Genomic DNA, 25,896 nt, shown 5'->3' with positions numbered 1-25,896 from the left:
AGGAAGATCCCCTGGAGAAGGGAAGGGCTACCCAATCTAGTATTCTGGCCTGGAGGATTCCATGGACTATAGAGTCCATGGGGTCGCAAAGAGTTGTCGTAGGCGAATAAGTGAGTTTCACTGTAACTTCACTTGAATTACATATTAGGTACTGACCTTATCTCCCATTCCCAGTTCCCTCCCCGTTGAAATAAAACCTTCTGCCCATGAGTTTTTATATTATTATATCCATATTGCTTCTTAATTACTCTGAATTAAGCCTCTAATCTCATCTTTCTTTAACACATCATGTGACATTCATAGTTCCAGTTCTCAGGAACCCCATAGCATTGATTCCTAACCATTCTTTCCCTGATGTATCAAAAGGATCCTCTTCCAGCTTCCCTCATAGTTCAGTTGACAAAAACTCCACCTGCAATGCAGGAGACCCCAGTTTGATTCCTGGATTGGGAAGATCCACTGGAGAAGGGATAGGCTACCCACTCCAGTATTCTTGGGCTTCCCTTGTGGCTCCGCTGGTAAAGAATCCGCCTGCAATGTGGGAGACTTGGGTTCCATTCCTGGGTTGGGAAGATTCACTGGAGAAGGGAAAGGCTACCCACTCCAGTATTCTGGCCTGGAGAATTCATAGACTTTATAGTCCATGGGGTCGCAAAGAGTCGGATATGACTGAGCAACTTTCACTTTCTTCTCACTTTTTCCTGCTCGTAGATTTTTATCTGTTTGCTAATTGTTTACAGGTTGAGATCTAAGCTCCTTAAAAGAAAGCTTTCCATGGCCTACTTTGAGAGTGAGCATGCTTTAAGCTATGCCAAGCCAATTGAATTTCTCCAAAATGCTGTTTCATTTTCCTCCTCCGTATTTTCCTAACACGAACTCCTCATGTTTAAAGAATTGGTTCTTGAGATGGTGAATGTGGTCTTCATATTGATTTTTTTTCAGTGTGTACATAGTTAATGTCAGTAGAAAGTGAAGGATGACTCGAGATAAAACTAAAACCAAAATAAAAGCATTAATGGTATAATTTTAAATATGGTCATTGATGTTAGAAATATAATTGGATGTTAATCATTAAAGAAGTTATAATACCATTTTCTAATACTCCCTTCTCTGGACAAAGCTAGAATGTTTTTTCTTTTTCCATCATCAGCATCACTATTTTTAACATACATTAAATGGTTCCTGTAGAGCAGGTACTATACCGATTACTCTTTATTATCTCAGTCCTTACAACAGCATAGTCAGGTCTGTATGTACTGAAACTGTGGCACAGAAGGGACGTAACTTTCCCTTGCTTGTTTTTCAGTTGTGTGATTCTTCTCAGTAGTCTGTCAGAGTAACTTGCATCATTTTGCATTCCCACCAGCAATGACTGAGAGTTCCTACTGCTCTGTATTCTCGCCAGAAATTGGGGTTGTCATTGTTTGGGATTTTTAACAATTCTAATAGGTGTGTAGTGGTATCTCATTTCATCATTATTTTAATTTTCAGTACCCTTAATGACATATGATGTTTGAACATCTTTTCATTTGCTTATTTGCTATCTAAATGTCTTTGGTGAGGTTCGACTCTTTTGCCCATTTTTAAAATTGAGCTTTTTTTTATTACTGAGTTTTAATAATTTTTTGGTATATTTTGGATACTAGTATTTTGTCAGATATATGCTTTGCAGTGATTTTTCTCCCAGTGTTTAACTTGTCTGTTTGTTCGTTTAACATTGTCTATCCCAGAGATATTTTTAATTTTAATGAAATCCATTTTTTCTTTCTTGGAATATACTTTTGGTGTTATCACTCGGATTTTTTTCTTCTGTTTATCTTCTAGAAGAATTATAGTTCTGTATTTTACATTTAGGTCTATAATCCATTATGAGTTAATCTCTGTCTAGATTTTGCACGTAAAATGGTCAGTTCCTCCAGCACCATTAGTTGACTAGTCTTTCTTTTTGAATTGCCCTTGCTCCCTTATCAAAGATCAGTTGCAATTTGTATGAATCTATTTCTGGCCTCTTTATTCTGCACAACTGATCTCTTTGTTCTTTATAATACCGTACAGTCTTGATTACTGTGGCTTTATAGTAAGTTGAGCGTCAGTTCTGTGACTTTGTTTTTTTCTTTAATACTTTGTTGACCATTCTGGGTCTTTTGCCTTTCCATATAAACTTTAGAAGCAGTTTGTCAATAATCCACAAGATTACTTGTTGCGATTTTGGTGTAGTGACTGTTGAATTTATAGATCAAGTTGGGAAGAACCAATGTCTTAACAATAGTGAGTTTTCTTATCCATGAATGCAGACTATATCTCCATTTACAAACATTTACATAGGAGATATCGCAGGCTCAGTTCCAAACCACTGTAATAAAACAGATATCATAATAAAGCAAGTCACATGAATTTTTTGGTTTTCCAATGCATATAAAAGTTATGTTTACACTGTACTATAGTCTGTTAAGTGTGCAGTGGCTGTATGTCTATAAAAAGCAGTGTGCCTGGCTTATTGAAAATACTTTATTGCTAAAAAAAAAAATGCTAGCCTTTGGTGAGCCTAAATCTTTGTTGGTGAAGGGCTTGAAATATTGTATGAATTACTAAAATGTGACACAGTTAGCAAATGCTCTTTGAAAGAGGTGCCAGTAGCCCTGCTTGGTGCAGGGTTGCCATAAACATTCAGTTTATTAAAAAACACTGCAAACAAACACTGCAAAGCACAATAAAGCAAAGTGCAATAAAATGATGTATGCTAAAATTTATATCTTCTTTGATTTATATGATTAGTGCTTGATAGTTTTTCTCATATAGATAATGTATCTGTTTTATTAGATTTATACTAATTTTTTCAGTGCTGTGTTGTTTTTAATTTCAAATTACAATCATTCATTTCTAGTATATAGGACAGCAATTGACATTTGTGTATTAACCTTATGTCCTACAATTTTGCTCTAATCACTTATTAGTTCCACTAATTTTTTGGTCAGTTTGGGATTTTCTACACAGCAGTGTCACCTGCAAACAAGGATTTGATTTCTCCGTTCTTAATTGGTACACCTTTTCTTGTCTTATTGCGTTAGCTGTGTTCGGCACAGTGTTGAATAGTTTTTAGAGGGGATACCCTCATTTCCTGTCTTGGGAGAAGGGACATATATTTTCTTACCATGATTTAGCAGTAAGATTATTGTAGATTTTTTTTTTTAATCAAGTTAAGGAAGTTCTTTATCCCTAGTTGGACAGAGAGTTTTGTTATGAATGAATGTTGGATTTTTTTCAAATGCTTTTCTGCATCTATTGTGTGATTTTTGGAGGAAATGGCAACCCACTCCAGTGTTCTTGCCTGGAGAGTCCCTGGGATTCTCCCGCCTATGGGGTGCACAGAGTCGAACACGACTGAAGTGACTTAGCAGCAGCAGCAGCAGCATATTGATGAGATGGATTGCATGAATTGATTTTCAGATGTTGAAACAGCCTTGCATAACTGGAGTAAATCTCACTTGGTTGTTATGTATGATGGTGGTGGTGGTTTAATTGCTAAGTCATGTCTGACTCCTGTGACCCCATGGACTGTATCCTGACAGGCTCCTCTGCCTAGGGGATTCTCCAGGCAAGAATACTGGAGTGGGTTGCCATTTCCTTCTTCAGGGTATCTTCCCAACCCAGGAATTGAACCCGGGCCTACTGCTTTGCAGGACGACTCTTTACTGACTGAGCTATGAGGGAAGCCCCAGTTGTTATGTATAATTCTTTTCATTGTATTTTGGATTTGAGAATTTTTTGGTATCTATGTTTATGAAAGGTACAGGTTTGTAACTTTTCTTCCTAGTAATGTCTTTGGTTTTGGTAGTAGGGTATGCTAATGTTTGGTAATTTATCAGAAAAACCACTTGGGCTTAGTGCTTTCCATTTTGGAAGTTGTTAATCGTTAATTGAATTTCTTTCATAGTAAAAGCCTATTTAGATTATGTATTTTTTCTTGTTTGAGTTTTGCTAGACTGTTTTTCAAGGAATTGGTTCATTTCATCTGATTTTTCAAGTTAGTGGGCATAGAGTTATAATATTCCCTTATTATAAATGCTTGAAAGGTGAGTAGTGGTGACCCCATTTCAATTTGATATTAATAATTTGTCTCTTTGCTCTTTTTTTCTCGGTTACCCTGGCTAGAAGTTTATCAATTCTGTTAACCTTTTCAAAGAACCAGTTTTTGGTTTTGTTGATTTTCTAATTTTCTTTCCTTAATTTCACTGATGTCTGCTATAATTTTTATTGTTTTCTTCTACTTACTCTGCATTTAATTTGCTCTTCTTTTTCTAGTGTTCTAGCTTATTACATTATTTAGTCTATATCTTCTTTTCTAACATTCATTTAATGCTGTGAATTTTCTCTGAGCACTGTTTTTGCTGCATCTCACAAATTTTGATGTTATATTTTCAACATATGTTAAAATATCTGTTGAGACAACTTCTTTGATTTGGGCGTTATTTATCAATAGCAGTATGCTGTTTAATGGAGCTTTCCAGGTAGCACTAGTGGTAAAGAACCTGCTTGCCAAGGCAAGAGATAGAAGAGATGCGAGTTCAATCCCTTGGTCGGGAAGATCCCCTGGAGGAGGGCATGGCAACCCACTCCAGTGTTCTTGCCTGCAGAATCCCATGGACAGGGGAGCCTGACAGGCTACAGTCCATAGGATTGCAAAGAGTTGGACACAACTGAAGCATCTTAACATGCACGCACATATGTTGTTTAATCTCCAAATATTTGGGGATTTTTCTAGCTGTCTTTCTTTGGAATTTTAACTTAATTCCACTGTGGACCGAGAGCATACTTCTTTTAAATTTGCTAAGGCATGTTTTATGGCCTGAAATGTGGTCTGTCTTGATGCATGTTCCATGTGAGCTTAAGAAGAATGTGTTAAGTCCAAAACAAGTTTCACCAGATCCAAATTAAGATTTCCTCAAGGGCTGAACTTACTGTGGACACTCCAAGGGAGAATCTCTTTCTTGGCCTTTTCCAGTTTCTGGAGGCTACCTGTACTCTGGCTGGTAAGGTGCCTCCCTCCTCCTACCCTATGACTATCTTTAAAAGTCATCACTCAACTTCTGTTTCTGTAATCACATTTCCTCTCTTTTTCTGCGTTTTGTTTTTAAGAACGTATGTGATTACATTTACCTGGATAATCCAGGATAATCTCTCCTTCTCAAAATCCTTAATATAAACACACCTTCAAGGTCTCTTATACCATGTGAGGTAACATATCCATGGTTCCAGGAATTAGGATGTGAACATCTTGGCTGTGGGGTTGGAGAATGTTCTTCAGTTCACCACGGTAGTAGAGTCAGGATTTGAACTCGATATACCTGCTCTTGGAGCCACTTCTGTGCTCTTTCTGGCTTCCCTGTCACCTTCCACATCTAAATAGCTCCTTTATGGTGTATTTTACTTGTCTGTGTTTACTACGTTTACCATTAGGATGTCTCTCCTGAAACAGGACACATCCCTTTAAACCAGATGAATTCAGATCAAGGAAATTATGTGGAATCTTGAGGTATCAACAACAGAGAAAAGAACTGTTTTTGATGCCTCAGTCTTTTAAGGCTGTGTGTGTGTCTGACTTTTGCAGTTTATTCATTTACCTCCCAATATTAAAATAAATTATAAATTAAGTGTTAAGATAAGTATATGCAAATTTACCTAAATTCAAGTAGTTTCCTGTGGTTAATGGCTGTGTAATTGCTATGATTCCACGGAACTATAATATATATGCTAAAGATGGTTGTCTGAAATGAAAATTCTAACAACTCATTTTGCCTTAAGTTTTGGATTCTCTTTTTGTGGGAACAGAGGTAAGGACTGTACATTTTAGAGGAGTTTTATATCATAATTTGTTATGCCAAATAGTCTTGCTTCAGTCACTGGACAGCATAATTAATAGTAAAATATTTTGGTAGTTTATCATGTCCTTTTATTCCTAGAAGCACTTTATGAGCCTTCAGCTATTAACACGACTATAGTCAGATACTGTGTGAAACCAAATTTAGGTAGTGTTTTCATTATGCTAGCAAATTTAACTGTATTTCTGTGCAGTGTATGTGAGCCCCACCCAAACTTTAACCTGTTTCCATTTTGATGAGGTCCAATCAGGAGAAAAAGCAACAACAAAAAATCTTCCTGTGTGGCCTGTAGATATCAAGTCTGAAGATTATTAATACATTTCCAGCTTGGGACCATAAGCAAACAAACTCTTCCACAGATAACTACACCCTTCCTGTTTGGGATTGAGTTTACTGTGGAACAGATTTCGGAAATATGTTTCTGACCGTTGTGAATTTTATTTATAAAACTTTGGAGGGTGAGGTCCTTCCTTTAACAAAAAACTAATGATTTCCTGTCTAATGCCCAACCAGTGCATTTTAAGCAGTCTTTTTAGAAAGTTTACCCTGTGGTACAGAATTACATTGCTTTGGGAAGTTCTGATTGTTCTTGTCAGCTAATGTACAAAAATTTGTCTTTTCAATAAATAATTCAAAAAGGACTTAAAATTAAAAAATAAAACACGGCCTTTAAATGCTTTTATTGTCTCCAGAGTGAGAATAGTTTGCAGTTTAAATAAATGCATGAACACATTTTAAATACGGTTTACTTTTGATATGCAAATCTGTACTACATTTATGTTCTGTAAATATGCTAAATGAGAAGTTACAGTTATAGGTAAAACAGCAGATTTACATTAAAGAATTTGCAGGTTAATTCACAGTGTAACCTTATCCTCATCTAGTACATCTGCTATAAAGAAGCCTATAAAATTTAGGCCACCCACAAAGTGGTCTGCTGAGGCCAATGATTGGTGTCAGAATGCTGTTATTATGTGGGTTGGCTGGTTTGGTAAGGAATTTACCTCCACTAAGACTGTAAAAAACATCATGGTTCTGACTTCCCCCATGGGGACTGCATTGGCTTGACTTAGGTTAGATACTCTGTGTTTGTTAGACCAGTTACTGTGCTCCATTGCCTTGACATCCTATGTAATATTATGCGGATGGTATACTGTTTCCTAAGTTGGTTTATTAGAGTAGTCAGTAATATTAATTCTGGGTCATGTAAACCTTGAGATAAACTGGAATAAACATTTGGTTTAAATAGTCAAATTAAATTTAATGCCTATTAGGGGTAAATTTCGTTCACTATTCAGAAAAAATGTGTGTGTGTGTTTTAGTGTTGAGATGGAGAAGGCAAACTGAGGATTTTATATATTTTAATTTCTGGGTCATTTGAAGAACTTATTCTTTGGGGCTTCTGAATTATTTTCAAGAGCATGGAAATGAATTTAGTATAATTTTGCCACCTAGTACTGAGAGTCAAAAACAAATATTCTTCTTTAAATAGCTATTTTAAGGGATAAAAAAATATTGCAGACATTTAAAAATACAGCAGCAATCACCAGGACTAGCAGTGATCATTTGAGGAATGAGAACTGTCATGAATGAAGCAATGTCTCAAATCACTTCTGAGGTTTTAAAAAGTGAATAAAATTCTTTATGAGAGAATGAACATATAGATTGTTTTTGTTAAATTTGGGAAACTTAAAACAGTACTTTTAAATCGGATAATTTGTATATAATTTTCATGGAGACTTAACTAATTTTTCTTTAAATATATGAATTTACAGAGTATGAAAAACAGCATAGAAATCTAAGATGCATTTTGTGACTGCAAACTAAGGAAGTAACATTTAGTGTGGAGAAAATTTAGCAGTTTTTAGACAGGAAATAATATTTGATTGCCATTGGTAAAAATTATACATACATATTGAAATAAAATATTAAAATATATACATTAAAGTAGAAAGTATAGACGTATATGTGCATATACTATCTATACCTCTTGGTGTACACATGTGTATGCATGAGCATGTGTGTGTGTAACATACTGTTTTGATCTGAACTCTGCCTTGGTGATTTTAATTATGGTCAAATATTTATAACTTGAAAAGCTTTTTTCAAATAAATACTTTCAGCCTTCTTATAGTTGTTTGTTGTATACTAAACAGAATTTTGAATCTATCATCCAGTCATGATTCAAAAAAATAATCAGAAGTTAGGGGCTTAAAATCTTATTTCTTCCAAACAAGTAAATGAATAAAGCTATCAGCATGTCTTACCTAGCTGGCATTTGCTCTTAATTCTTCTCACTTCTCATCTCATATCCTTATTTGTAGACTGCATCATGCTTGACGAATGCTGTGCCTAACTTCCATAGTCAGTGATGTGGTCTATCAGCGCTTCTCTCCTCATCCAACTTGCCAGCAAATCTGAGACAGTGGTTTAAATGGCCTTTGGCAGTAGTGTTTACTCAGAGCAAGAGAGGGTTTGTGTCTCCCTGTTAGGTTTCAGTATCATAATTTTGTCGACTGAATCAGCTCAGTGTTTGGCTAATTATTCTTAGTAACCACAGTGTATTTATCTTTCTAGGTTTACCGACAAGACTGTGAAACTTTTGGGATGGTTGTGAAAATGCTGATTGAAAAAGATCCTTCTCTAGAAAAGTCTATACAATTTGCATTGAGACAGAATTTACATGAAATCGGTGAGCGGTGTGTTGAAGAACTCAAGCATTTTATTGCAGAGTATGACACCTCTAGTCAAGATTTTGGAGAGCCGTTTTAGATTGCTTTCTCAGGCAAAAAAAAATTTCTAGATTTTTTCCCCCCTGGATTGTGTAAATCCTTAATATATGGAATTTTTGTGAAGAGAAATACTTTATGATAGTTGACCATATTTCCAATATCAAATAAACATCTAAAATAGTCTAAGATATTTTAATTAGAATTTTTTTATCTACATGTAGAGCCTTCTAATCCATACTTATCTTTTTTTTCCCCCCTATCCTAAAACAATGGGTCAATTAATTTTTCAAGCTTTCTTGAAAATGCAGTCCAAGATTTCTGTACTTACAGGACATGTCCTATAGTCTTCCATTGTTACATGATCATTTATTTGGTCACACTAGTGTAACTTATAGGTTAGAGTACATTCCACTTAAACATTTGTAGACTTTTTACATTTCATAGTCAGTGATATCATGTGAAAATGTTATAGTTCTGAGTTGTGTTTTATTGACTTGTTGCTTGCTTACCTTAGGCTTTGTAACTTTCAATATGTTTAAGTATATTCAAATAAACTTAATACTTTGGTATCTTAGGGAATATTTGCTTTAAGGATAATTCTCATTGTGATAAAATAGAGCATTTAAACCTCTAAAAGACACCTCATAATAAAATCCTGTTTATCAAGTAAATGAACTCAATGTCTTCTGTTAAAATAATCCTTAAATGCCTGACTAGTCTCACTGATGTGTGAGTCTTAAATTATCACATAGAAGACTAACAGAAGGGAAAATTGGAGATGAAAGATGAGGCCTATTTTAAAATTGAGATTTCTCTCTCACGAAAGAGAAAAATTTAGAATATGGGGAAGTAGTGGAGTTCATTTTATCTGTAGGCCCATAGTCCCTGTCTCAAGAAAGAATGTGATTGGTAACATATCCATAATAAAACACATTATGCCTTTGTTAATCTCTGTTTGTAATCCAACAAACTCTGGTTCTGCTGTCCCTTTTAGGGGTTCATAATGGCAACCCACTCCAGTGTTCTTGCCTGGAGAATCCCAGGGATGGGGAAGCCTGGTGGGCTGCCGTCTATGGGGTCGCACAGAGTCAGAGACGACTGAAGCGACTTAGCAGCAGCAGCAGCAGCAGCCCTCTACAAGTGTTTTTGAATGAAACAAAGAGCAGGCAGTAAGCCTAGCACATCTACCCTTCACCAAGCAGCCTGTGTAAACAATCCTTCATGAGCGAGCCATCCAAATCACGGGTTAGTTAATCTAACTGGGACAATTAGTGTATTCCGCTCATTTCCTGATCACTTCCAGCTGCCCGATGGCATTTAGCCAAAATATGTAATTTCGTGGCATGTGTTTGGAAACTTTAAAAAATATTTGTTATTACTACCCAATTTCATTATCCTTCCATTCTTTTTCCATTCCACTCTCTTCTCAGTTGAATTTTGGCATTATTTTTAGTGGCCTCTATTGACTATATGTAAAGAGCTATACCAGAGTAGATAAAAATTCTATTAAAAGTAGAAATAGCAGTCTAAATAATTTTAGTGGATCCTGTAATGTGTGCCTCAAAATATGCATTATGCCATTTCACAAATTAAAAAACTAATTGAAGGCAACAAGTTATTAAGTTTCCTATATGAGATCACCTTGAATTTAGATATTGTACATAAGCCAAAACTAAACCCTATGTATCATCTTTGGTATTCTTCCCTAATGTAAAAAGTGGTTTTATCTGTTTTCCACATTTGAAAGACTAAGAAAGTACTGATTTGTTTCTAACGCCCATTTTTTCTTCTTAAATATTTTAATTCCAGGATTCATTTCCTTAAGTCAAGATGTCACAAGTTTAAAAATAAAACTTGAGACTCAACTACCTTGAGACAAAGGAGTTGTTTACTTTGTTGAAATTCATTAAACTAGTGAAATTGTACTCACAGATCCGTTTAAATATAGGTTCAGTGGATAGTTTCTTTCCCCCTTTCCCCAAATTACATTCAACATTTCAAGCTGTTTATAACTTGCCATCAGCATTATTCGCGTGGGCTTGTCAGTGTTAAATCTGTTTGTTTTATTTTTAAAGCTTTTTAAAGTTTTATTTTAGGATAGATGAATTCAGATACATGCCAGGGTATGTATGTTGCAAATGTTCTTGATTAAAGAAATTTGTTTGTAAATTATCCATTGTTTTTGAATATGCCCAATTGATGTGATAAAGTTTTGTCTTACCATAAAGCCTTGATGATCAACAGCGAGAAAGCAGATATTGTGAAATTTTTGTGAACTTTAAAAGTGCAAAATAAAGCAACCAGTTTTAAATAATTAGATCGTTTCTTTTTTTACAAAACAAAAAAACTGGCTTAAAGTGTTTTGCTTAAATGTAGATTTTTATTGCTCTCTACTGCAAGATTGCTTCTGAGTGTTCAGTTCACCTACTCAGCAGCAGGATTGAGGATGTTTGAGGTTTGAGGAACTATAATATTAACTTTGGTGACTTGGGGAATCTCTGTGTCTGAGAAAGCAGTTAAATGAGGTAAGATTGAGCACTGAGTCACGTGCCTGTGTGCTAAGTCGCTTCAATCATGTCTGACTCTGTGCAGCCCTAAGGACTGTAACCCATCAATCAGGCTCCTCTGCCCATAGGATTTTCATAGGGATCAAATCTGTGTCTCTTCCATATCCTGCATTGGCAAGTGGGTTCTTCACCACTGTGCCACCTGGGAACCCCATTGAGCATACAGTAGTGCTCAATAATTGTGTAATTATGAATCTGAGTTTCAGAGAAGTACAGGATTAAAATCCTACAGCTTTATAGTAATCTCTGGAGTACAGGAAACGTGTTGTCTTTGTGACCCTGGTTGCCAGCATAGCTTGGAAAGTTGTAGGTCCTCCTATTTTCTGTGCTTCACAAAGGAAGTGACATTTGATCTCTGGGTCTTATTCAGGGAGAGAAGGGAAAGTATTGGAAGTTCAGGTTGGGGAAGACAATAGGGGATGAATGTAAGAAATGGTAGATTGAGAGCAGGAATATGAAGGGCTTTGAATCCTTTCTCTCCTACTTAAGATTTTTAAATAGTTACCTTTGTATCCATATTTATTCTTGCCATAACCATTGATTTCTCATAGCCCCTCTGCCGCTTGCCAGCCCTGAGCCAGTTTATAGACCCATAAACTTATCGCCTCAAGGGCAGGCCAGATCCCCTGAAGAAAGGACTCATGCTATACTGCCTAAATATTCTGTGTAGTTTTAGCTTCACTTCACACCTTCTAAAGGGATCCTAAAGTCAAAGGAAAGCTCTGACAGTTTTTTGGCAACAACTTTGAAGACGGTGATCTGGTCATTCCTGAAGTATTCATGGTGGGCAGTATGCAGCCAGCCACCCACGTGGCATTACATCTGTCACCCTGCTCAGGCTGGCATCTGCAACTCCAGTGAGCAATGGCCACACTCCTCTTGTCAGACTAAGGTTTGGGGTTAGCATTTCCTTCCTGCCAGTTCTCTCAAGAGCACTGATGTCACCCAATTCCGAGAGAAAAAGGGTGAGGCAGGAGTGGCTGGTAACTAATGTACAGTTAGCAGAATCTGTTCTTCCCTTTGCCCATGGTACTGGAATTGAAATTGAGTCAGATGACTGCCTAATTAGGACTATGTTTTCTGTGTCCCTCTTGTCACAGGTGTAATCAAGTGACTTCTCTCCGGGGCTGGGACTGTTAGGACAGTGGATGTAACTCCTTCATGTTCTCTCTTATCCCCTCTCTAAAGTAACAGGAATAGCAGCCCAGCCTTAATTTGTTGCAGAGCCATAAGACAGGAGATGCCTGGATCCCTGGGTGACCACATGGAGTACTGGACTGTCATGTAAAAAACGAGTTAATGTCTATTGTTTAAGCCACATTATTGGTTTTGGGTTAGCAGTCACCTTTTCCTCAAACTAATAGAAATGATATTTGAGGATAGCTTTGCTGAAGTTCGCCTTCAGTAGGCTGTACCGGTTCTGCGTTTCCATCCTACAGTAATAATTAATTAATCGTGGAGTAATGGGGACTGAGTATACTTCAAGTTGTATTTAAAATGTCACTTGGTGACATATTGCTAAGGCTGTATGCAGATTTGTATAGCAGTAGGGACATCCTGCTTTTTATAGCATGTTGTTTTTTGAGCTCTGCCCCCATAGATGAATGGTGTTCTAATGTTAGACCATTGTCACTGAAGTTTTAACTTTTGAGGGGGATGTTTTTTAAATTATCTTTTTGGAGGTAACTGATGTATAACATATGTTTCATGTGTGCAAACTTCTATCCCTATTTGTGTACTCTACAGTGTGCTCGCCACCAAAACTTTAGTTTCCATCCATTATCATTGAGAAACCTATATGCAGGTCAGGAGGCAACAGTTAGAACTGGACATGGAACAACAGACTGGTTCCAAATAGCAAAAGGAGTGCGTCAAGGCTGTATATTGTCATCCTGCTTATTTAGCTTCTATTCAGAGTACATCATGAGAAACGCTGGGCTGGAAGAAGCACAAGCTGGAATCAAGATTGCCAGGAGAAATATCAATAACCTCAGATATCCAGATGACACCACCCTTATGGCAGAAAGTGAAGAGGAACTAAAAAGCCTCTTGATGAAAGTGAAAGAGGAGAGTGAAAAAGTTGGCTTAAAGCTCAACATTCAGAAAACGAAGATCATGGCATCTGGTCCCATCACTTCATGGGAAATAGATGGGGGAACAGTGGAAACAGTGTCAGACTTTATTTTTGGGGGCTCCAAAATCACTGCAGATGGTGATTGCAGCCATGAAATTAAAAGACGCTTACTCCTTGGAAGGAAAGTTATGACCAACCTAGATAGCATATTCAAAAGCAGAGACATTACTTTGCCAACAAAGGTCCGTTTAGTCAAGGCTATGGTTTTTCCAGTGGTCACGTATGGATGTGAGAGCTGGACTGTGAAGAAGGCTGAGCGCTGAAGAATTGATGCTTTTGAACTGTGGTGTTGGAGAAGACTTGAGAGTCCCTTGGACTGCAAGGAGATCCAACCAGTCCATTCTGAAGGAGATCAGCCCTGGGATTTCTTTGGAAGGAATGATGCTAAAGCTGAAACTCCAGTACTTTGGCCACCTCATGCGAAGAGGTGACTCATGGGAAAAGACTCTGATGGAGAGATTGGGGGCAGGAGGAGAAGGGGATGACAGAAGATGAGATGGCTGGATGGCATCACTGACTCAATGGATGTGAGTCTGAGTGAACTCCGGGAGTTGGTGATGGACAGGGAGGCCTGGAGTGCTGCGATTCATGGGGTTGTAAAGAGTCGGCCATGACTGAGCGACTGAACTGAACTGAACCATACAGTAATACAGTGGCCTGCCCTGGTAGCTCAGCTAGTAAAGAATGTACCTACAATGTGGGAGACCTGGGTTCGAGCCCTGGGTCAGGAAGATCCCCTGGAGGAGATCATGGCCACTCCAGTATTCCTCCCTGGAGAATTCCATGGACAGAGGAGCCTGGCGGGCTACAGTCCATGGGGTCGTGAAGAATTAGACATGACTGAGTGACTTAACACAGCACAAAATAGAAAATAACCACACTTATAGACACTTGCTAAAAGAGGACACCTGAGGTCTTTCTCCACTGCCTAGGCTGCTCCTGTATGGTCATTTTTTTCTGGTTAGAGTCGTCTCACACGTTAGGTGTGAGACGGGGAGGAAGAAAGCACAGAGTGATCCTGGCCAGCTGGCACGTGACCTTCAGGACCTCACTCTCTGGGAAGCCTACTCCTGGCCCAGGACTCTGTTCCTGGGGCTCCTGCTGGTGCCTCTTCTCAGGCTTTCTGGCTGAATCCCTGCTGTTGTCCCTGAGGGCAGTGAGGGTTCGCTGAGAGGGTGAGGGTCCAGCAGCCAGAAATAGTGTGCTGTCCCTGCATCCGTCTGATGGGAAGAGGCCACCCTTCATGACCAAGCTCTCAGGAAGACACACTGGCCAAATGGCTTCAGTGCCCTCAAGCAGACCCGGCGCCAGCGCCTGGCATGACACCCTCTGCTTGCCCGAGGCTGCTGAGGCCAGACCGGGGTCAGCCCCAGAGGCTGGGGCTATGTGGGAACATTTGTATGTGTGATAGAGTATGGAGGGCTGGGGTGGGGAGGAGAGAGGTGACAGTCCAGCAGAACCACAGCTCAGCAGGCCAAGGGATGTTTTTTGGTCAAGTGTTCAATTTCCCTTTCCTTTACTGGACTGGCCACGACAGAACCTTAGCTGTGATGTGGGCTCATCCAGGGTGGCCTTTCACCACCACAGAGGGTGGGGATGGCTGTGGCTCTCAACACTGCAGGGCTTCCTCAACTGAGAGAGGGGGGTCATGTGTGAGAGTCACCTTTCCTTTCCAACACAGGAGCAACCTGGTCCACCCCAGGGGCCAACATCTCATTCCCTGGGGCAGCTTGACCTCTGCAAAGCCTACAGGGCCTGCCCCCATCCTCAAGTGCGAATGTTGAGTGAAAGAGTGACGCCCTGCAAGTGTGGGTAGGGGCATGGAATTGGTCCCCACCTTGTAGGAACTTCACATTTTAAAAACTTTGTATTCATTACTTCTGTAGAGTAGAATCAAGTGTAACATCAGATGTGGCTTAAAGTACTTTCCAGTTTAATATATTAAATATAGAATTCAGAGAAGCACTATGTTTTTCATTCATTTCATTATCTGAACGACATTAGAAGGACCATTCTAGTGTTTTTAGATTCACAAACACTTTCACATGTTGTAAGCCAATGAGTATTTTTTTCTCACTTTACAGTTAAGGGCTTGCCTAAGGTCATATGGCTGGAAGGGACAGAGTCAGTGTTTTACCCCTATCTTTCAACTTTAAACTTAGTGTTCTTGAAAGAAGTGGAAGTTTAGTGGTCATTCAGAACTAGGTTCCAGTGCTGACTCCAGGACACACTAGCTGTTGGTAGGTACACTACAGTGTAATATGTTTGTGATGGGCAATATATAAAAATAACTTATAAAAAACTTGATAAAATTAAAATCCTTGCTCAGTAGATTTTCACCTATACTCCAGTCACTACTACCGTCTATGTTGGTTTCTATGACTTCTGCTTTGGAGTTAATTTAGAAAACCTCTTACAGGTTCATAAGACATGGTTGTAAAGGGGCAGGTAGGGTTACAGCCCCCACAGGTACCACATAGCCTGGAGTTCAGCTCTTTGGTGTGGTACCTGGACCCACAGTGATTTGAGAAGAGCCATTTAAGTGGAATAAACCTGGTACTTCAACTCTCCTATACTGGGAGCCAACATTAATTAAACATAGTTAACACTTTTTCAGCTTTGCTTACAACATGTTCAGAGATTCCATACTACTACTAACTGCATTGTAGGAAAAAAAAAATCTTTTATCTTGGTAATTGGGAGAAAAATACAACGCGAAGGAGGAAAATGTCTTGTTTGCCATTTCTCTATGGCATTTCCAGATTACCTACTTGAAGGAAAAAGCCAGCTTGAAGCATATGCACCTAGGGGGAGACAACCACTGCCAAACTTCATGCCCACTCAGAGTCCCAAGCATTAAAACCTAGAAAAGCACCAACCGTCTTTAAAGCTACCAACTCCCATGAGCCATGGTCTCTGGAAGGATCATCCTTTCAGCAATCTTTGCCAAGTATGTTGGTAAATGAAGAGTCAGAAAAGGGAAATGACACTTTATGCTGAGTGGAGTGACTTGTCTGCTGGCTGACCCAATAAATTCAATTTGGTCTTCACAGAATACCAAAGCTGGAAGGAAGCCTTTGGAATGGTTGAGCACCTCTCATTTTACAGAAATGGAAACTCGGCCACAGCACTCAACCCACCTGAGATAATGAGAGAGGGGAGTCTCCTAACCCACATCCCCTGAATTCTAGAGTCCAGTGTGCTTTGCATCTCTCCATCATCAACTTCATGGCAGGTTTATATGAGACTAGTAATCACTTTTTCCAACATCAGTTGCTTTTAGTTTGTTCACCTAAAAATGCTATAACAAGTATTAGCACTTAGGAGAACTAGTTTCATATTCTTCTTGGTACTGTTTATGTTGTCTGGAATCAAGTGCTTCTGGAGAATGCTCTGCAAGTTCCTTCTCAAGTTGCCCTAACAGCACCTGTGCACATACGGCAGCGGGGATGTGAAATTTCTTTTGTAAAAAGAAGAGTTGAGGTTAAAATTGATCTCTCAAATGGGAATCTGACCAGCTAGCTTGGTCTGTTCAAACAAAAAGACTGGCTGTAATCTTGCAAGCAAGTCTCTATACACATACCCCATGTCTTACCTTTCCTCTACACTTCCTTTGTAAGCTGTGAAAGCCACCCTTCACCTTTCTTCCCCTAGTAAAGTCACTGCTATGATTTTGGCATAGAGATGCCAGAGCTCAGAGATGCACAATTCAATTGCTCCTCCTTATCTCTCCAGTGAGCCTGGAAGCCTTCCTCATGTGCTTTGAGAGCAAGCAGAAAACCCATGTGACTGTTCAGGAGCATGCCTTGTTAGAAAGTTCCAAAGCACAGCCAGAGAATCTAACTAGGCAATTTTCTCATTTGAGAAATTAAAAAGGCCTTTTTAATAATTGTGTTGCTAACATTCAATTTGATAATAAGGCTTTCAGTGGAATTTTTTTTTAAATCCCAGTGATTTTTCTTCCTTGAACATAAAAAAAAAAAAGTCACATCCTTCTGTAAATAGTAATTAGTTGTGCCTCCTCTAGACAGCTCTAAGGGATGACTTCAAGGGCTTACATTTATAACCCATGCACTGATGGCAGGTTCATTTTGTTCAGAGGGCTTCAGAAATGTTTGAATTAGTTGCTAGCATTGAGAAGGTGGGAGACGTTTTCCCAAAGTTCAAGTTCCTGGTTGCTTTTAGAAAGACTGACGTTCTAGCACTGCTGCTCTTGTCCGCGGCAGCAGCCGAGTGTGCCACAGGAGGGAGCGGCGGTCAGCCGAAGCCTGCCTACACCATGTCGACAGTCCCGCGCACTGGACCCTCGGCACTCCCACAGCACCTCCACGCCTGTTCTTACTTGCCTGGCCCGTCACCCAAGGGCCACAGAGGGCAGGGCCACACGCCACACATGGACACCTAGAAGTCTTTGGTGCTCATTCCAATTTTACTTCTGTCTTACAGTGGCTTATGCTTTGTATCTAAAGTGAGTGCTCTGCTCAGTTGTGCACAACTCTTTGAGACCCTATGGACTGGGGCCCACCAAGTTCCTCGGTCCATGGAATTCTCCAGGCAAGAATACTAGAGTGGGTAGCCATTTCCCCCTCCAGGGGATCTTCCTGACCCAGGGATCGAACCCACATCTCCTGCACTGGCAGGTGGATCCCTGACCACTAGCACCACCAGACAGCAAGTCTCTCCTTGCACTTCGGATACTTATTTAACTCAGGAACTGGAAAGCTGAGTGTCAGGAATATCAAGCACATACACAAGGTGAGTTATTCTCTCTTGCTGAGTACTGAAAGCAGTTCCCATTGACTTATCAGCATCCCTCCACGGGCTGTGTGTGCTCCAGCTTGGTCTGAAGTGAGGAAAAACGCAATCATTGCAGTTCTGCTTCACCCATGTTGAGAACAGAGGCAGTGTTTTAGTATTTGACACTTATCTTGGGGCTAGATTTTAAGAGTTTTGTGATGGACCAAACATTTTGTTAATGAAATCTATGAACACCTTTTAGCAAATGTAGGTCTAGTTTTCTAGCCTAATTATTTACAGGACTGCAGGGCCGCTGCCTCTCTTCCTTTGTAGACAGTCGTCTTTGTTATTGCTACCAACCAAGATTTAAAAGCTTTAAAGCTTATATTATTATTGTGAATAAATATTTCTGCATTTCCTTAAATCTTTGGCAGTCCTTATGTAAGGAAATGAAGAAACGAATGGGGTGATTACTACGAGAAGGAAAAGCAACTAGGACTTGAAAACTACTGACAGTGACTTCAGCTTATACCTGCCTTTCTCCAGGCCAAGTAAGGCTCAGTATTTCATTATCCATCCTTTCAAGGCAAAGGTCTTTTCTAAAAGGAGGCCCACTGTTTGCAGCAAAGGTTCTGAAAAAATCTTCAAAATCTGGAAACCTGCTCCTCTGTCATGTGAGATCATGAGGGAATAGGCACTTGCATTGTAAATGAGGATCAGGAGATTGCCTTCTTGAGGAAAACTGGTAACAGCCATCAAAATTATAAATGCATAACCTCTCTCCCAGTAACCATGCTACTCAGAATTTATGTGCATATGTGCCAATGAAGGATAAAGTGTCTATGAGAAAACTGAAGCCCACCACCAAGGGACTGGTGAAATAAATTACAGTATATCCAAAAGTAGACTGTTATGAAGTCATTGCAAGAACAGAGTGAGGTAGACCTATACACACTAAGGGGGAATTATCCACGTGTAAAGTGAGAAAAGCAAGTCTTAGCTGGTCCAGTTTCCTGCCATTTTAAAAAGCTCCATTAATGTAAATATGCTTTGAACAGCTGAAGGATACACAACTAATGGGTAACAGTGGTTACCTCTAGGGAGGGGAACCAAGGGAAGCAGAGTGGAAAGGAGATACTTCATGTCTTTCGCCTTTTTTTAAACCATGTGCATGCATTTTCTTTGCAATGCCGTTTTAAAAATGAACAAAACAGGGAGATGATAATGAAGTTATTGAGAAAAGCGCTCTCCCCATTGGTGTATTTCTGAAGGGCTCTGTCTAGCCTGGATACCAAGCCTTGCCCTATGCAGGGGTGAGTACAGGGGATGCTGTTGACTACTGGTTTTCCTACTGGGTTCAGGTCTGCCCTCCCAGGGCCCAACAGCTTTTCCCACACCAGCACCTGTGGGCAGCTCTGCCTCTATGCCTCAAGTACTATTTGCACAAGCTAGCAGGGCAAGTGGTCGTGCAGGAGTCAAATGTTGGTCTGTTAATGGTAGAACAGCAAGGCTAGTCAAAGGAGCAAAATGAACATGATCTGGATGTGTTCGAAGAGATCTTGTTCAGAAAGGTCGTTTGTTATTGATTAAGCATTTATGAAATACCTTCCTAAAGGTCTGAATACCACTAGGACACTAAGTTAGGACTGAAACATGTACAAGAATGACCCACATTGAAGTACTAGCTTGTCAGTTCAAATCCAGTGTAATTCCCCCTTGAAACAGAACCCCAGATTAACTTTAAGTAGCCAGCAGCAAAGAATCCTCTAATTTAAAGATTTTAAAAGAAAAACATAACCAGAAGGCCTGGTTTTCAAAATTGCTGTTAAAGGCCAACAAATTAGCTGGAAGGGAGGGGTGAAAAGGAATCAACCTACAAAGCACTCTGCCACAGAGAGCAGATCCTTGTAGTTTTTTGGTCTCTTTCCTTGAGATAATCACTACCTTGCTGAAAATGGGAAAGGCAGCCCCTGCCATCCCCAAGGGGAAAAAAATATTCACCCAAACAGCTTCTCCTTGTTTTTAACCATATATTCCAGGGGTAGGTGTGGGGAGATTTTTTTTGTTTGTTTTTACATTTATACAGTTTACATTGCTTGACCCATAAATAACACTTGTAAGATTAATAGGGCCATAGTTTTAAAGAGTATTTACATAGCCCCACCATGCATACAGAGCCTTTTTAATATTGGAAAATTGGAAAAAAAAAAAAAGAACTTTCCATCACTAGGCAATATAAATTTGACCGTCTAAACTTATATACCCTGACTAAGATACAAGCAACCATTTCATCCATAAATGCTGTTTCTGGTTCCCTAACAAATCTAGCACTGCAGTGTAACAAACATCTTACATTTCAGGGATATAAAAATATCAGCTTTAAAATCTGAACTGTACAGTATGTACATTAATATTTGCACCGTTAAATTAGGAATACACTTAAGTCTATGAAATACTACATTATAAATAGCAATGTTCTTTTCGATCTGTAGCTGGAGCTAATATAATGTTTACCTGGCTAATAAGGGCTGGAAGGGGATGAGGTGGCCTTGCACAATGGGACGCACAGTGTTGGCTGGGTCACATGACTACGTGCATGCCACACAACTGGACAGACTGTCAGGACCTGGTCAACCTGGTGCAGACAAACGACAAACACTATTGCTTGACAAAGGTGGCTCAAGTTCTCCATTGTCTAAAAAATCAACACCCCCATCCAATCACCTCTCAACAGCTTCCTGCAGATCTCTTGAGGTTTGGAGACCAAAGCAGCTGTTTCAAATTGTGATGCACCCAAGAGACACAAAAGGTCATGTCTACCTGGCACCATCCAAGGAGGGTAAGTGGAGAAATCACACCTTCCAAAGGTTAATCTGACACTGTAAACAGCAGTCGGGGTCTCATTTACATGGGCAAAGCACTTGAATCTATTTTAGCAACTTTCCTATGGAAGAAAAAAGATATGATTTAAGATGGTTAATGGCTAAGTTTAAATACAATCTCTGCAGCTACTACATTAAGAAATAATACAGTTTTTGCCCTTGTGTCCCTTTTTCTTCTTGGATTTAGTTGTCCTCTGACCAAACTGAGGAGTGGGGAGTGCAGAAGTTGGACTAGAAAGGTCATCTGTGTAGTAGGCGTATCTCTGCGGCCGGGGCTGAGGAATTGGTTGTCCAAGAAAATACCCTTCTTCTTCTGAGTCAGAGGAGGAGGAGGTGGAGGAGGAGCACCAGGAGTCGTCGTCCTCCCCATAGAGGCCTAGAAATCGTGGCCCTCCCGGGTTCTGCAGGGCGTAGTCAGAAGTGGCGTGGGTGTACTGCCCATAGAGGTCAGCGTTCTGGATGTAGGCCTGGATCTCCCGGGCACTCTTATTCTGGATAAATTTTTCGTAGTTATCGGGGGTGTAGAGCCGCAGCCTGTCCTTGGGAGAGTATTTTCTTTCTGTGACAAGGTTCAGGGCATTGTCTGAGCGGGACTTCCTACTTCTCCTGCGGCGATGGTGATGTGACCTGGGTCCCCTCTCTTCAAAATGGTACACCCGTCTCCGAGTTCTCTCACTCATGGGCGGCTGCCGAATTTCGATGTTCTCGTAGCTTCCCTTGTCGATGACATCATCTGAAAACTTGACTTGCTGTGGCCTGGACTGAGACTTGGACCTTCGGAGCACTGGCAGGTGAACTGATTTCTCCTCGGGCAGGACTTTTTCTGGACACAACTCTGAACTGAGACTCTTCAAGGACTCCGTGCTCCTGTGCAGCATGGAAGAGTTCAGAGTCCCCATGTTGCTCATTTTCTCACAATCTTCTGTCTCTATTTCCTCAAAGTTTTGCAGAGAATACAACGATGGCCTCGGCTTGCTTTCTCCATCCACCGAAGCCCCTAAAAGAAAAGCCACAAGACAAGACGTGACCGTCAATAATCCTAACACTCTGACAGTTATTACCAACAAGCTTTAGAAGCATTTTGAAGTGAAGTCTCTTGAATTTAATTATCTGATGAACAATCACTAGGCAAAACCAACGGACATATATACTTAACTGAGAAGAGGAATGAATTTTATCATTGAAACAAGTGGCCCAGCATCTCATAGGCCCCAGCCATTTGGGGGCCAAACATGAGTTACAGCCCATGGGATGAGCAACCAAACTAAAATCTCTTCATAACAGTTCTGTCATTAATTTATTAACATGACACATAGAAGCTTCTGTCTCTCAACCCATTAACGCACCTGTTTATCTGAATCTCTCTCAAAGCAGTCCTTCCCTTTGCATGCACACAGCCACTATTACGGCCCTCTTCTTATGCCCAGACTAGTCATCTCTTATACCTGGACTGGTAGTCGAACAGCCCAAGGGCCAGATCCAGCTCACAGCCTACGTGTGGACAGAGTTTCACTGGGCCAGATATATCTGTTTGCTTCTCTGCTGCCTATGGTTTTTTTCCACAATGTAGAGTTGAGTAGTTGCAACAAAGACTATAATGTCCCAAAAGTCCTAGCTAGCCTTTTATGGGAAAAGTTTGCCAAATCCCTGACCCAGGCCTTTATCCAATCTTCTGCTCCATCAACCCATAAACTAATATTCCACTTCCAGGTTAATTTCATCTTAAAACTTTGCTCAAAACTGATGATGTTGTGCTCCTTGTTATAACAGGGCTCAGGCAGGTTAAGCGAAATGGACATAACCCAGCCGACGGTAAGCAACAGCAGGGAATGCTGTGAACTGTTGTCAACTGGTGGCTACATAGCTTCCCAATTTCTAAATAAAGCCTGTTTTTGAGCTTATCATTGTCAAGAAAAGTCAGCAATAAAACGATGTATACCAAATGTTGTCTATTTTTGATATTTAAATGTTGAAACACCTATCATATGGCCTAGCAAACAGGAGGTGCTTAGTATTTAGTCTTACCCACCATTCCTTCAGTTCAGTCACTCAGTCGTGTCTGACTCTTTGCGACCCCATGAATCGCAGCACGCCAGGCCTCCCTGTCCATCACCAATTCCCGGAGTTCACTCAGACTCACATCCATCGAGTCAATGATGCCATCCAGCCATCTCATCCTCTGTCGTCCCCTTTTCCTCCTGCCCGCAATCCCTCCCAGCATCAGAGTCTTTCCCAATGAGTCAACTCTTCGCATAAGGTGGCCAAAGTACTGGAGTTTCAGCTTTAGCATCATTCCTTCCAAAGAAATCCCAGGGCTGATCTCCTTCAGAATGGACTGGTTGGATCTCCTTGCAGTCCAAGGGACTCTCAAGAGTCTTCTCCAACACCACAGGTCAAAAGCATCAATTCCTCAGCGCTCAGCCTTCTTCGCAGTCCAACTTTCATACATGACCACTGGAAAAACCATAGCCTTGACTAGACGGACCTCAGTAGGCAAACTAATGTCTCTGCTTTTGAATATGCTATTTAGGTTGGTCATAACTTTTCTTCCAAGGAGTAAGCGTCTTTTAATTTCCTGGCTGCAGTCGCCATCTGCAGTGAGTCCCCTTAATTATAGGCTTTAATGTTGACAAGCCCAACTGAAGTCAGGAGGGTAGCTGTCTTAACCTTCTGTGCCCAGCACCTGGCCTGGGGCCCTCCTGGCAGCTGCTCAGACCTTTCCTGGCCTATGTTATAATGTAACATAACTTTTATGAAAGGACTAGTGTCATTCGTTGAACTATGAAACTAACCAAGCAACAACAGTACCCAGAAACTTGCAGCAAATGTAATATTCAGGAGGGTTGGGTTCTAGGATCAACCTCGTCTTTAAATACTTATATAAACGTGGGCATTTAGCTTCTTGGTTTCTTTGGTGTTCTGTTTTTGTATTTTTGATCAAGCCACATGGCTTGCGGGATCTTAGTTCCTCAACTAGGGATTGAACCTGGGTCACGGAAATGAAATGGAAAAGAAATGCAAAAAAGCAAAATGGCTGTCTGGGGAGGCCTTACAAATAGCTGTGAAAAGAAGAGAGGCGAAAAGCAAAGGAGAAAAGGAAAGATATAAGCATCTGAATGCAGAGTTTCAAAGAATAGCAAGAAGAGATAAGAAAGCCTTCTTCAGTGATCACTGCAAAGAAATAGAGGAAAACAACAGAATGGGAAAGACTAGAGATCTCTTTAAGAAAATTAGAGATACCAAGGGAACATTTCATGCAAAGATGGGCTCAATAAAGGACAGAAATGGTATGGACCTTACAGAAGCAGAAGATATTAAGAAGAGGCGGCAAGAATACATGGAAGAACTGTACAAAAAAGATCTTCACGACCCAGATAATCATGATGATGTGATCACTCATCTAGAGCCAGACATCTTGGAATGTGAAGTCAAGTGGGCCTTAGAAAGCATCACTACGAACAAAGCTAGTGGAGGTGATGGAATTCCAGTTGAGCTGTTTCAAATCTTGAAAGATGATGCTGTGAAAGTGCTGCACTCAATATGCCAGCAAATTTGGAAAACTCAGCAGTGGCCACAGGACTGGAAAAGCTCAGTTTTCATTCCAATCCCAAAGAAAGGCAATGCCAAAGAATGCTCAAACTACCACACAATTGCAGTCATCCCACATGCTAGTCAAGTAATGCTCAAAATTCTCCAAGCCAGGCTTCAGCAATACGTGAACCGTGAACTCCCTGATGTTCAAGCTAGTTTTAGAAAAGGCAGAGGAACCAGAGATCAAATTGCCAACATCCACTGGATCATGGAAAAAGCAGGAGAGTTCCAGAAAAACATCTATTTCTGCTTCATTGACTATGCCAAAGCCTTTGACTGTGTGGATGACAATAAACTGTGGAAAATTCTGAAAGAGATGGGAATACCAGACTACCTAACCTGCCTCTTGAGAAATCTGTATGCAGGTCAGGAAGCAACAGTTAGAACTGGACATGGAACAACAGACTCGTTCCAAATAGGAAAAGGAGTATGTCACGGCTGTATATTGTCACCCTGCTTATTTAACTTATATGCAGAGTACATCATGAGAAACGCTGGACTGGAAGAAACACAAGCTGGAATCAAGATTGCCAGGAGAAATATCAATAACCTCAGATATCCAGATGACACCACCCTTATGGCAGAAAGTGAAGAGGAACTAAAAGCCTCTTGATGAAAGTGAAAGAGGAGAGTGAAAAAGTTGGCTTAAAGCTCAACATTCAGAAAACGAAGATCATGGCATCTGGTCCCATCACTTCATGGGAAATAGATGGGGAAACAGTGTCAGACTTTATCTTTTTGGGGTCCAAAATCACTGCAGACGGCGACTGCAGCCATGAAATTAAAAGACGCTTACTCCTTGGAAGAAAAGTTATGACCAACCTAGATAGTATATTCAAAAGCAGAGACATTACTTTGCTGACTAAGGTCCGTCTAGTCAAGGCTATGGTTTTTCCAGTGGTCACGTATGGATGTGAGAGTTGGACTGTGAAGAAGGCTGAGCGCCGAAGAATTGATGCTTTTGACCTGTGGTGTTGGAGAAGACTCCTGAGAGTCCCTTGGACTGCAAGGAGATCCAACCAGTCCATTCTGAAGGAGATCAGCCCTGGGATTTCTTTGGAAGGAATGATGCTAACGCTGAAACTCCAGTACTTTGGCCACCTCATGCGAAGAGTTGACTCACTGGAAAAGACTCTGATACTGGGAGGGGTTGTGGGCAGGAGGAGAAGGGGACGACCGAGGATGAGATGGCTGGATGGCATCATTGACTCGATGGATGTGAGTCTGAGTGAACTCCGGGAGTTGGTGATGGACAGGGAGGCCTGGTGTGCTGCGATTCATGGGGTCGCAAAGAGTTGGACACGACTGAGCGACTGAACTGAACTGAACATGGAAATGAAAGCTCTGAGCCCTAACCACTGGAATGCCAGGGAA

General features: G+C 40.5%; 2 protein-coding genes across 64 annotated transcripts in view; one reads left to right on the top strand and one right to left on the bottom strand.

Annotated features, from left to right (window-relative positions):
• PPHLN1 (periphilin 1) overlaps positions 1 to 10,925 on the top strand; it is a 170,482-nt gene extending 159,557 nt beyond the window's left edge. For 30 of the 50 annotated variants that reach the window (XM_060412749.1, XM_060412745.1, XM_060412748.1 and 27 more), the window contains 2 exons: positions 8,457 to 8,571; positions 9,606 to 10,925. In XM_060412749.1, the coding sequence (XP_060268732.1) occupies positions 8,457 to 8,571; positions 9,606 to 9,784 (294 nt within the window). In that variant the 3' untranslated portion in view covers positions 9,785 to 10,925. Of the gene's footprint in view, positions 1 to 8,456 lie in introns of all 50 variants that reach the window. The other 20 variants (XM_027967437.2, XM_012174478.3, XM_060412746.1 and 17 more) reach the window with 2 other exon arrangements.
• A 9,140-nt stretch (positions 10,926 to 20,065) lies between these two features.
• Positions 20,066 to 25,896, bottom strand: part of PRICKLE1 (prickle planar cell polarity protein 1) — a 113,957-nt gene continuing 108,126 nt past the window's right edge. For all 14 annotated transcript variants that reach the window (XM_060412711.1, XM_027967433.3, XM_042246838.2 and 11 more), the window contains one exon: positions 20,066 to 21,928. In XM_060412711.1, coding sequence (XP_060268694.1) covers positions 21,066 to 21,928 — 863 coding nt within the window. In that variant the 3' untranslated portion in view covers positions 20,066 to 21,065. The remainder of the gene's footprint in view (positions 21,929 to 25,896) is intronic.

This window comes from Ovis aries, chromosome 3, assembly GCF_016772045.2.
Source record: "Ovis aries strain OAR_USU_Benz2616 breed Rambouillet chromosome 3, ARS-UI_Ramb_v3.0, whole genome shotgun sequence".
In the NCBI taxonomy this organism is placed as follows: domain Eukaryota; kingdom Metazoa; phylum Chordata; class Mammalia; order Artiodactyla; family Bovidae; genus Ovis; species Ovis aries.
Note: the sequence above shows the minus strand (reverse complement) of the source record. Positions and strands in the feature narration are given on the sequence as shown.